Source organism: Diabrotica undecimpunctata, chromosome 2, assembly GCF_040954645.1.
Source record: "Diabrotica undecimpunctata isolate CICGRU chromosome 2, icDiaUnde3, whole genome shotgun sequence".
NCBI lineage: Eukaryota > Metazoa > Arthropoda > Insecta > Coleoptera > Chrysomelidae > Diabrotica > Diabrotica undecimpunctata.
In genome coordinates this window covers 117,120,122-117,132,191 of record NC_092804.1, presented here as the reverse complement: position 1 = coordinate 117,132,191, position 12,070 = coordinate 117,120,122, and the positions used below count along the sequence as shown (strand labels likewise).

At 33.4% G+C, this 12,070-nt stretch overlaps 1 protein-coding gene across 2 annotated transcripts in view; it reads right to left on the bottom strand.

The window, feature by feature from the left end:
* The window catches only part of LOC140434808 (cysteine dioxygenase type 1), a 54,833-nt gene extending 43,435 nt beyond the window's left edge, over positions 1-11,398 (bottom strand). The window contains exon 1 of one of the 2 annotated variants that reach the window (XM_072523337.1): positions 10,935-11,398. In XM_072523337.1, the coding sequence (XP_072379438.1) occupies positions 10,935-11,182 (248 nt within the window). In that variant the 5' untranslated portion in view covers positions 11,183-11,398. The remainder of the gene's footprint in view (positions 1-10,934) is intronic. The other variant, XM_072523338.1, reaches the window with a different exon arrangement.
* Positions 11,399-12,070: the final 672 nt, after the last annotated feature.

Genomic DNA, 12,070 nt, shown 5'->3' with positions numbered 1-12,070 from the left:
TAAAAATTTTTAAACGGACATTTGGCTTCATTTAGAGATGGTTCTCCACTAAAGAAACAAAGCACTGATTTATTGTAATCCATTGCTATCTATGCAAACGACGTGATACGATATCTAAAATTTTTAAGGGCCATATATCACCAAATTCCAAGGTTTGAGACAATTATGAACTTCTACGGCTTATAAAATAAGCCACATTTTAATTGAAGAATAATTGGTATTATTTATTTTGTAAGATGAGAGAGTGGTAAACTTGGCTCACATTGTCGATGTCGGTTCTTTTGTTTATTGCAGATGGGTTCTTGAGGATCTCACATATTTCAATAAAGGAGCGTTTCTGACGGTTATTTTGTTTCGGCATTATTTTGGTATTTGTGAAGTCAGTGTGATGTTTGGTGGAAGTGGCGTGTTGTGCAAGAGCACAAGTAGGTTTTGAAAGTCTAATGTCGCTTTTGTGTGAAGTTATACTCTCTAGAAGCGATAGACTGATCTGGTCAATGTAGCAGGAGTTGCATTCTGAACAGGGTATCTGATAGACATCATTAGTGTGCTCTAACGAGCTTGAGGGAGTTTTAGACCTAGAGAATAACTTTCCAATCGTTTTAGTATTTTTTAGGGATATTTTGACGGGTAAGTTTCTGAATAGTTTAGTAAGCTTGTTCGTAATTTGTGGGAAATAGGGAAGAGAAGAATATTTTGTGGCTGGTTTTGGGGTTAACGGGGAATTGTTCGTCTGTATGTTATTGGATAAATATATGTTACGTATACAGTGTACTATACTATGGAGTGAAATCATGGACGTTAAATCTAGACGCAAAGAGACGACTTAAAGCCTTTGAAATGTGGACCTATAGAAGAATTATGAGGGTTTCCTGGGTAGATAGAGTTGCGAACAATGAAGTACTGAGAAGAATAGGTAAAGAGAAGGAAGTTGAACTAACAAATAAAGAAAGAAAGCTACAGTATCTCGGACATGTGATGCGGGGCGAGAAGTATGGCATCCTGCGACTCATAATGCAAGGAAAGATAGATGGCAGAAGAAGCATCGGAAGAAGACGAATTTCATGGCTCAAGAACCTGAGAGAATGGTTTGGATGCAGCTCAAAACAACTTTTTAGAGCTACTGCCTGAAAAATTAAAATAGCTATGATGATTGCCAACCTCCGTAGCGGAGATGGTACCTGAAGAAGAAGATGCTATTGGATATGGAGGCTGGTATTGCACCGTCAAGTGCTTCCGAAATAGAATTACCATGGATTTTAGAGAAAAGATATCTGTTGATGATGGATATCTGGTAAGAGTTTTCAATGAGAATGGATTTGAGTAAATCCAAAGATTCCCTCTTACATATGGAATATAATATATACATATATATATATATATATATATATATATATATATATATATATATATATATATATATATATATATATATAGTAAACTCTTAAATATTGGGGAAATCTGCAAGATTTATCTTGCAGATTTCCCCAATATTTAAGAGTTTACTATTTAACTTATCTGCAAAGATTAAATTTCTTTTCTTATATATATATATATATATATATATATATATATATATATATATATATATATATATATATATATATATGTATGGAAAAAAATTATCTGACTATAGGGCATTAAGACAACGCATAAAATATAATACAGACTTGTATGTCCGAGAGAATAACATGAAACCACATGTCTGTGATAGACCCATAAGCACTATGGACAGCCTTAATATTGTACATTGTTGCCGAAAGAAAGTTTATTTTTTAGATAGTCTGGAGAAATATTTCAACGATATGATAGGATATTGTGGTATATGTGGTGATATGTGGTTGATATATTAGATTAAAAGTAAGTTTTAAGTTAATTATTATTTTGTTGTTTACTTTTAGACAATCTTATGCCAGTTATCAATATTACCATCGTGTCTCCGCAATAGTATCTCACATCTCTCTCTACTACATTTTTTTTTGAACCTATTCTCTATCCTTCCATTGTTGGATGTAGGTCTCCCCCAGTTCTCTCCATCTTTCCCTATCTTGAGCTGTTCTCTGCCATGTGGGACCTCCTTGTTTCCTGATGTCATCTTTCCATCTCATCTGTGGTCTGCCTCTTGATCTCTTTGCATTGTATGGACGCCACTTTCGGATGGCATTTTTCCATCGTCCGTCTTGGAGACGTTCAATGTGTCCAGCCCATTTCCATTTCAGTTTTGCTGCTTGTTCTATCGCGTCTACTGTCTTTGTTCTGGTTCTGATCCACTGGTTACGTTTTCTATCTTTAAGTGATATACCCAACATTTGTCTCTCCATCGCTCATTGTGCCTTCCTTATCCTATCCAAATTGGCCTGTGTAAATGTCCATGTCTGTGCTCCGTAGGTGAGCACCGGTATTATACAGGAGTTATATACCTTTCTTCGTAAGTATAGAGGGATTGTTTGAATTTTTAGAACGTAAGAAAGTTTGCCGAACGGTGCCCATCCCATTCTTACTCGTCTTGATATTTCGGCTGTTTGATTTTCTCTGTTAGCTCTGATTGCTTGTCCTAAATAGATATACTCATTTACCTGTTCTATTTTTTCTGTTTGTATTTTTATTGCCTCTTGGTCTTCCGTGTTTGTCATTACTTTTGTTTTCTTGAAGTTAATTTTTAGGCCTTTTTGCAGTGATTTTTCATGAAGTTCATTCAGCATTAATTCTAGTTCTTGTCGTTCCGAGGAGATCAGGAGTATTTGTCTTTATTGTTTTTAAACTTTTGTTCTTCTCTATGATTTTCTTAATGCGATCTTCTTGGTATTTCTTTAAATCTTCCTTTATCTGTTTTCTTATGGTTTTGTTCAGTTCGGTAAACTCTACTGTATTTCTTTTGTTATCATTCAGGAGTTGTCGTCGTTTTTTTAGCATATCTTGTGATTTAGTGCTAATTTTTTGTCGTTTTCGCTTTTGTTTATTAGCAATCTTCAGGCCTACTTCTAGTAGTTCTGTTATTATTTTATTGTTTAATTCGTCTAGTTGCAAACCCTTTAGCTGTGATATGTCACTTCTTTTTAGCTGGTTTATGTATTGCTCTTTGCGTTCTTTAAGAAGTTCTGTATCTATCTCTTTTTTAGATAGTTTAAATTTTTGTCTGTCTGTTGTGGCGTTAATTTTGATTTTGGCTCTAACAATTCTGTGATTACTTCCTACGGAAATCATGTTTATGACTGTAACGTCTTGTACTATGTTCTTTTCTTTGGATAGGATGTAATCAATCTCATTTTTTGTGGAACCATTGGGTGCGATCCACGTCCATTTTCTCTGTGGTTTTTTATTGAAAAAGGTATTCATCGCATATAGACCGTTCGTTTCCATACTCTACTCTACTCTACTACATTATCATTTTTTAATTAAACTTTTTATAAGTTTTTATCTTCATCTATCTTTCATAAGTCATACCAATTATTTCATGTCTTATCCTACTGTCTTCCGTCGGGGTTTCTTTTGTGTGGGATAATATATTTTAACAATTTCTCTTAGTGTCATCTTAGTGTTAATTAGCATCAAACCTATAATAGATATTCCACAAAAAATATATTCGTAATTTTATAATTTTTGGTCCCAACATGTTTTTTCCTTTTAATTTTTCAACGTTTGTGACTATACATCAAAGCTAGTTTTCTAACAGTCTAGTAGAATGTGCACCTTTAAATTTTATTTTAAAAATTTTCTGTCACTCAACACAAAACTTTCATTTCATCCTTGCTGCTTTAACTCTACTAGATTTATATGTATCTCTGTTATTCTCTATTATTCTGTAATCCTGATCCAAAATACTTTAGACTAATATTTTTATAACCATTCCATCATCCAAAGTTAACCATTTTAAGACCAAGTCTTTAACTTTTTTGTTCAGGTGGCTGTGCTGTTCCAGTCTTTATTATAATGGATCTTTAGTATTCCCTACTAATTCTACATCATTAGCATACGACAGGCATCACGAAATAGTACACAATTTTATTGTTAATCCAACGCCAACGAAGAGCACAAGACAAAATGTATACTGAGCTGACAGAAGGGGTACACGTAAACTCATCACCAATTACCATAAATACCCTCGTACGTAGTACAAACTCATCACCGCCATAAAAGTAAGGATTTTCAAATAGACCCCGAGAGATTGGTAAACTCATCACTGGCCTACCTGCACTCTGTGGTAGGTATAGACCATAAACCCCTTGCAAACCACTATACAATAAAAATATATAATATTTATTATATACCTTTTAAAAGAGTTTTAATAAATTTTTTGTGATACATGGTATACAGCCAGCTACAGGAACTTAGTTTTCTTGTGGAGAATTAAATAGATGTATTAAATGCAAATGCAATTCATTGGTTTTTATTTGGGAATTCCTCAAAATTCTATTGATATACCTATATATACCTAAAACTAAACGCCTAGAAAAATGTCTCTTCATTTGCCCTTGTTCCTTTAACACGGAGTGAGCTGCTCATTACGTTTTGACCCAACGCGGACGAAAAATGATAGATATCAATAATTTCAAATTCAATTGCGACAGACTTTAAAATCGAATTGATTTTGTGGACAATTGCAATAAGAATAAAAAAATTAATATTTACAAAACTGTTATATAGTATGTATATAAAATATGTATGTTACGTATGCATTATCCATTTCAGAAAAGTACGGTAATAATAAGTGTCAATCGGTGTAATGTTGAAGATGGTGTTCTATTAAAAACTACCAAAATCATGCGACATGCAACATTTCGTATAGCCCTGCATATTTAGAAGTTTAAATCTAAACACAAATGTATGTCAATATTGTTCTTTAAAGTTTGTTAAGAAATACTTTATTTCTCTTGCTAGATATTTTTAATAAAAATTCGAAGTGCCAGGATTGGAAAATCATTAAGTATAAATAACTAATTTCTATGTAAAATTGCAATTGTACTCTTATAATAAGTTTTACAATACCAGCTGAAGATCCAAATATTTTTTGACTTGACCATAAATGGATCATTTTTTTATAATTCAATCAAGTAGTTTTTCACATGAAACGTAAAAATATGCAAAGAACTTTTATAGTTAGAGCTAAAATTTTAAAACTAAGGAAGACTTTATTTTATGTAATAAAATCCAGTTTTCTGAAAATGGCCAGTATGTGTTTACATTTCTATAATTATTTTAGTTGCGGAAAATATTCTGCACTGCGTCTTGGGTCAAAATCACGTAAGCAACCTTCGAAAACTAAACCGTCAAGTCATTAGCAACTTCTGCAAGATGAAAGCTCAAGAGAGACCATCAAAAATCATTCACCAAAAGATTGCAACTTCTTCTTTCAAAGAACACATGACAACAACGGACATCTCTTGTATTCGGAGGAATATGAGCAACGATCGTTTTCCTTTTATGTCACCTGTACATAAGACAATGGAAAAGCTCATCAAGCAATCCAACAGATGAATCTAAAGACGGACCCCGATAAACGTTTTGTGTTGGATAACGATTCGCAACAAAATATTATTATTTTTGACATTCTTGAGAATTTACGATACTTGCGAAAGCAGAGGCATATTACTTGGTATATTTCAATACATACGTTCCAAAATTTTTCTTACAATTATTTACGATCCATAGCTTATTACATGGGCATTACTCAATTAATTCGTTGCTTCCAAGAAGTTAGTGTCATTTTGGAAGAATCCATTAAGACTTGTGGCTGATTTCGTAATTGCTGTTCGACGTCTGTGAACCGAATTTTGTGTTTATTTCACTTGACACAAAGTTGGTTTCGCAAAATCCAAAAACTTGGTTTTCTAATCACTTAAAAGAGGAGAGATTAAAACAGCAAGTGGCTGCACCACTTATTTGGCTGACCATTTTTGGACCCAGAACGAGTTGGCGATTCTTTTGTCAACGACTTCATGCGGATATCCCTAACTTGCCTTCATTTATGAAAATGCCCGATTATATGTTAGAGAACTACGTAAGTAATGAGTCTCTTTTCCCACTAACTGTTTGGGCATCCCAGTCTAGCCATATACATTTACCACAAATCCATGCGAATCCTTTCATTCCCATTTTCCAACCATTTTTACCATTCTCATCCTAATATCCCCACTTTTGTATCTATGCTTCTACAGTCCTAAACAATGGTGTACATAAAACTGCAAAGTTTACATTTACCTGTACTGTTTTAATAGGACAATGTTTCTTAGGCTTTAACCGTTTATAAAATCCAGGAGACTGTACTTAAGCATTTTGATTCCTTCTGTCATAATTTCTAATTAGTTAATAAGTTAAGGACTATTTCCGATATAAACGGAAACAGCACACCGTAAAAAATCGATATTAATATCTATTTTAAAGTAATTTGCTTAAAATAATTTCTGAATTTAATAAATTACCACATAAACGAGAAGTGTAACAGAGGTAACTGACAATCTTTCGCATTAGAAACCAGCGCCTTGGGGCAAAAATACTGGTGATCAGTTTACCTATCTGCGGTGATGAGTTTACCTATTTTCAAAGGATGCCGGTGATCAGTTTACTATATCTCGGAGGGTCTAATAATTTTATGTAGGGCTATAAAGTGATGAGTTCGTACACGTCCGGCAGAAGTTTGCACAAAATTATAATAGGCTTTCTCATTGGTCATGCCCCAACCAAGAAACATCTGCACACAATGAAGCTGTTTTATAAAGACTTAAGCTGCAAACTCTGTAGAGTCGAACCTGAAACAGCCAAACATATTTTGTATGACTGGTAGGCACTTAATCGGCGGCCAAAACATTTTTTGATGAAAACCAGAATCAACGGCAATCTAATTTTGGACCCACTCACCCAGTCTACGAATTTACGCCTTGTTAGTTGATGATGTACTTTAAATTCTTGCGTGATTGAAAGAGTTTGATTTTGTAAGCACGCAAAACATGATCTTTCCGCAAAATTTTCCATAAAGCGGATGGACACGTATCCAACTGCTGGACCCGATGGCAGATAGACTGATTCGGGTCCTCCTGTAAGCTTCTCTCCACAGCAGATGCATATTATCATTTAGAGTAAAGGTAGTGTAAAAACGTTACATGGTTAATCCAATTACTTGCTCTGATGGACTGTTATGTTGACCATAAAATGGACGTAGTGTGCGATACGTATTTCGAAGAGAACCGCAATTTTCAAAATAAAATTGTACAATTTGGAAGCGTTGTTCGAGCGTCAATTTTATTCATATTGAAATGCCAAACCGAACTTAATATAAATCACTTGACAGCTATCAAAATGGCCGACAGGTAAAAAAGTGTTACCAACTTACATTTTTATACGTCTAAAAAACTATCGTTTACAAGGAAATAGTGTTACTTCCTCAGTGGGTAGACTATACGGTAGTATATATACTAAAAACAGAAATCTAAAAAAAGTTAATAGTATCAAAAGAACAAAAGGATTTTTAGACCAGGCAGGTCGTGTGGGGATAATGTTTTTTGTATTACAACTAGCTAAAAATTAATAAGGTAAGAGACCTTACGTAAGATTTATGGATTTAAAAAAAAGTGTAGGATAGCGTCCTAGTTAATATAACAGGCCATGAAAGATATGAATATATCTCCAAAATATGACAATGCGGTGAGGCAACTATAAAAAAAAACAAAACTAAAGTAAAATTAGAACAAAAACTGTCAGATGAGTTCAGTGTTAACAGGTTTGAGGGGAAGTTGTTGCATCTCACCTACTTGAATTTTTATCGATAAAGCTCTAAATGGGTGAAGAAGATAATGCGAAAATACGTGGATAAAATTAGAAAACGATCACACATACAGTCTACTTTTTATCGATGATCAAGTAATACTAGTAGAATACCAGGATGATATAAGTTACATGTTTCGAAAATTAGTAAAAGAATACACATAGTGGCGACTAGAAGTAAACGAGGAAAACCGCAATATATGGCAATCGGAGGACAAGGGCAGGAGTTATAATTAGATAATAGCACAATTATTACACAGACGTCAAAATACAAGCACTTAAGTGTCACAATTACTATGGAAGAGATGAAAACGACATTCAAAAGAGAATAACCAGAGGAACAACGGTAATAAACGGAAAAATAACCATAATCATAATGTAGACCACCTTGTCACACGCCTCAAAAAATATGGGCCTGCAGGTAAATGAAAATAAAACTAAGATAATGGCATCAACACCCAACAATAGAGCCAGAAACATCGGCTACCAACTCACGGTTGATAATTCTACCTTTGAAGTGGTGGACAAATTCACATACTTAGGCTCCCTGATCACCAAGGAGAACGTCATGACGGAAGAAATCAAGCGAAGAATAATCCTTGCAAACAAATGCTATTTTGGACTGAGTAGACATATGAGAAGCAGAAACTTAAGCCAAAAAACAAAAATAACCATATACAAAACCCGTATACAACCAGTGTTGACATATGGGTCAGAGGCATGGACCATTTCCAAGGCAGATGAAAATCTCCTGCTTATATTTGAACGAAGGATCCTGAGAAGAACATTTGGTGGCATTTGTGAAAATGGTGTTTGGAGAAGGAGGTACAACTACGAGATATATCACAGATATAAACATATATTGGGTGGTAAAGACGTAGTATCCTTTATAAAAATAGGAAGACTAAGATGGGCAGGACATCTGGCAAGATCACAGCAGAACAACCCTCCTAGAAGAATCCTTATGTCACAACCTGTGGAAAGTAGAAAAAGGGGTAGACCAAAACTCAGATGGAGGGATGGTGTAGATGAGGATGGTAGACAAATAAGCGCAGCAAACTGGCAACAGTTGGCAATGGATAGAACTGACTGACGTAGTAGACTTGGGAAGGTCGAGGCTCTTTTATAGGGCTGTAGCACCAATGATGATGATGATGAACCATAATCCGCTGAATGAATTTTCGACACCGAGACACTTACATACTGGAATGTGTTAGATGGACAAACAGATTAAAGTGTGTAAGATAAATGGTATCGGGTGAATGATTGTGAAAATAATCTACAGGCATAAAGAAATGATCCTGTCGAAGAAAGAGGAGAAAGAAAAGCTAATAGGATGAATAGCAACGGCAGACGAATGGAATTTTGAGGGACCTTCAGCCTAAAACATATAGGTTAAGATGCCAACTGACGACGAGAGAGTGATACGACATTGGTCTCTGTGTTGTGCGAATGAGAATTTTAAGAAAACGCTTAGAACGGTAGCGAAAGAATATATAGGACCGAGCAACGGAAGTGAATATCGTGATGATAAAATGTCCAAAGAGCACTCTCCTGTCTCGTTACTCAGGTAGCTTGTGATTCGCTTAGGAACCCAACACTACCAGGATGTTTATTCTACTACCTAGCTGCAGATTACCTAGTGATAGAAAATGTTGGATTTGGGTAGGTGAGTTCATAAACATATAATACAAGATAGACTGACTGATAGACATTTCTGTCTAATCGACCGGATTTATCGGCCGCAGTTATCAACTACGTAGTCGGTAAACGTGGTAAATTAGAAAGAAATGCAGGAAATGCTTTCCGTTAGTATTCTCTGTCGTACTGAGGAAACGGGCTGATATTGCAATGATCAGTCTATATTATATGTCTATTTGTGAGGTTAAGTTTGTTTATGTTTGGTTTGGTGTGGTCATGGTTCATTGGATTTTGTTGGGTATGGTTAAGTTTGATTAGGTCTAGTTAGTTTTTGTTAGGTAAGGTTAGGCTCATTGAGGTTAGTTGAAAAATCAAGAAATTCTTTTTCCTTTGTTGATGTTTAATCTAGATTTATTTTCAATTTCAAAGCTGTTCAAGTCGGGATTGAGCAAAGCAAATGAGCTTATGTAAAAAGATAACGGTTGGTGAAGTTTGGTTAGAGATTTAGTTAGGTATGTTTTGATATGGTTGTCCTAGACTGAGATATCTTTTGAAGGTTCCAGACCTTACCCCCCCCCCCATAAAGTCAAAAAACGGTTTGTATTGGTTTGGTTTGGTTAGTTTAGGTTAGGTTAAGATAATTTAGGTTAGGCTGGATAAAAATCCTTAATTGTATTTGATTCTATTCATTTTTTATTTAGATTACACTGAATTTTTATGTTTTCCATTACACCAAAGCATACAACGAGCACATTGGTTTTAAAGCTATTTTTTAACTGCCAATATATTGTTAATTATTATATCATAAAAATGCATATTTGTGATCAGCGTCATTAGATCATTTAGGAAATGCAGATTTTTTTTACAAAAATTGATAGTGTAGGTATTTCGAAAAATTATCCATTTTGGCTATTTTTCAACTTTTATAGTGGATTCGATTTCATAACTAAAGATTATCAAAGAAGATAAACTTTAGAATAAAATAAAAGGTTTAGGTTTTCTTAATCTACCTTTCATTATATTTTTAAAAAACAAGAATAACAAATTAGGGATATTTTAAATAAAAAAACATGAACCTCACAAACTGTATTTTTGGACACAAACCATGGTTCAAAAACTAGTTCATTATGAAGAAGGTAGATTGTCAAATGGAAGACTTAGAGAATAAAATGCACATGCACATGCACAATGTAATATAAAGAGGTTTAAGTAATCTTAAAAAAAAAGTCCCATATTTAAAGAATCTAATTAGAGCGATGCCCCTGTTTTGAAATTTCCACAAAAAGTACTTTTTAATAAACCACATTTATCTTAACAATAGACATAAAACATTTTGACGCAATTTTGACACGTGTGGAAATTATATTTTTGGTAATAATCAAGAAATAAATTTCGTCAACCACTGTTTACAAAATAGTATAATAAATAACATAACATCGCAATACATTTATCTTTTTTTTAATTAATTTTTCATTTTAGATTAAAGTCCCTTAGTGTAAATTAAAAAATAAGTAAAGGTTATTAAAAAAACTTACCTAAATCTATCAAATTTAGCATATTTTTTCCAGTCCGCTGGACAAGACTTGTAAGATTTCATCACATAACTGACTAAATCAATATTAACTTTGTCACTTTCGAAAATGAGCCTTAATTCTTTGATTAAATCATCCAAACTGTTAATAACAGGTAAATTATTTCCCATTTCTTTGTAAAACTTAACATCGAAATCATCGTCATCGCGATGTTCTTGTCCAATATTATTAATATATTTGCACACTTCCATTTTCGAAATTTTACTAAAATTGTGTTAAAAACAATAGCTGTGAGTGTTATCCGGAGACTTATTGAAAATAACTTAAACCGCGAAAGACAAACTCAATTGGTTAAGTTTTAAATTATGAATGATAAACTTTTATCTTGGGTCAAAAAAAGTAAACACTGAAACAATTTCTTAATGCTATTTTGATAAGTGGTATGCATCTAAGAATTTCTTGTAGCTAAGTAAGTCACACTAGTGGGGACATGTTGTTAAGTCTTTATATTTATGCAAAATACATATGAAGCTACATATAAAGATGACATTTCCGAGATACTCGAAGAAAATTACTTCATGCGTAAGCATGGACGGAACATTTAAATTTTTACAATAAAAATATAGAATTCACAGAATAAGTTAATTTTCAATCTAATAAATCTATTTTTTTCTTTATTTAATACGGGCAATAAGTAAACGGCTTTATTACCATTAGTTCTACCGTGGTCTGATTTATACAGTTAAATCAGATGTTAATTCCATTTCTATTCATATTAGGTTCATTTGAAGGTTCATTATTTAAACTGCTTTACTTATTTTATTCACTTTTTTTCTGATTATTGAATAAGTATATGTATTTTATAATCAGAGAAAGAATAATCTCTGGTCCCCAGTTATTGCAGGTTGTGATAAGCCAACTAATCATTTATAAAAAAAAAAATATTAAAAAACTTAACCAAAGCCTCGGGAAGCAATTAATTAAACGGAAATAAAAATGGCATATATTATAAGGAGTAGATGTGGACATACCTATAATAATTGAAATAAAAATGACGAAAGTCTGACAACTTAAGATATTATGACCATTTCTTTATTAGAATGCATGCCAAAGTCAATGGGCGCAATATTACGGCAGTA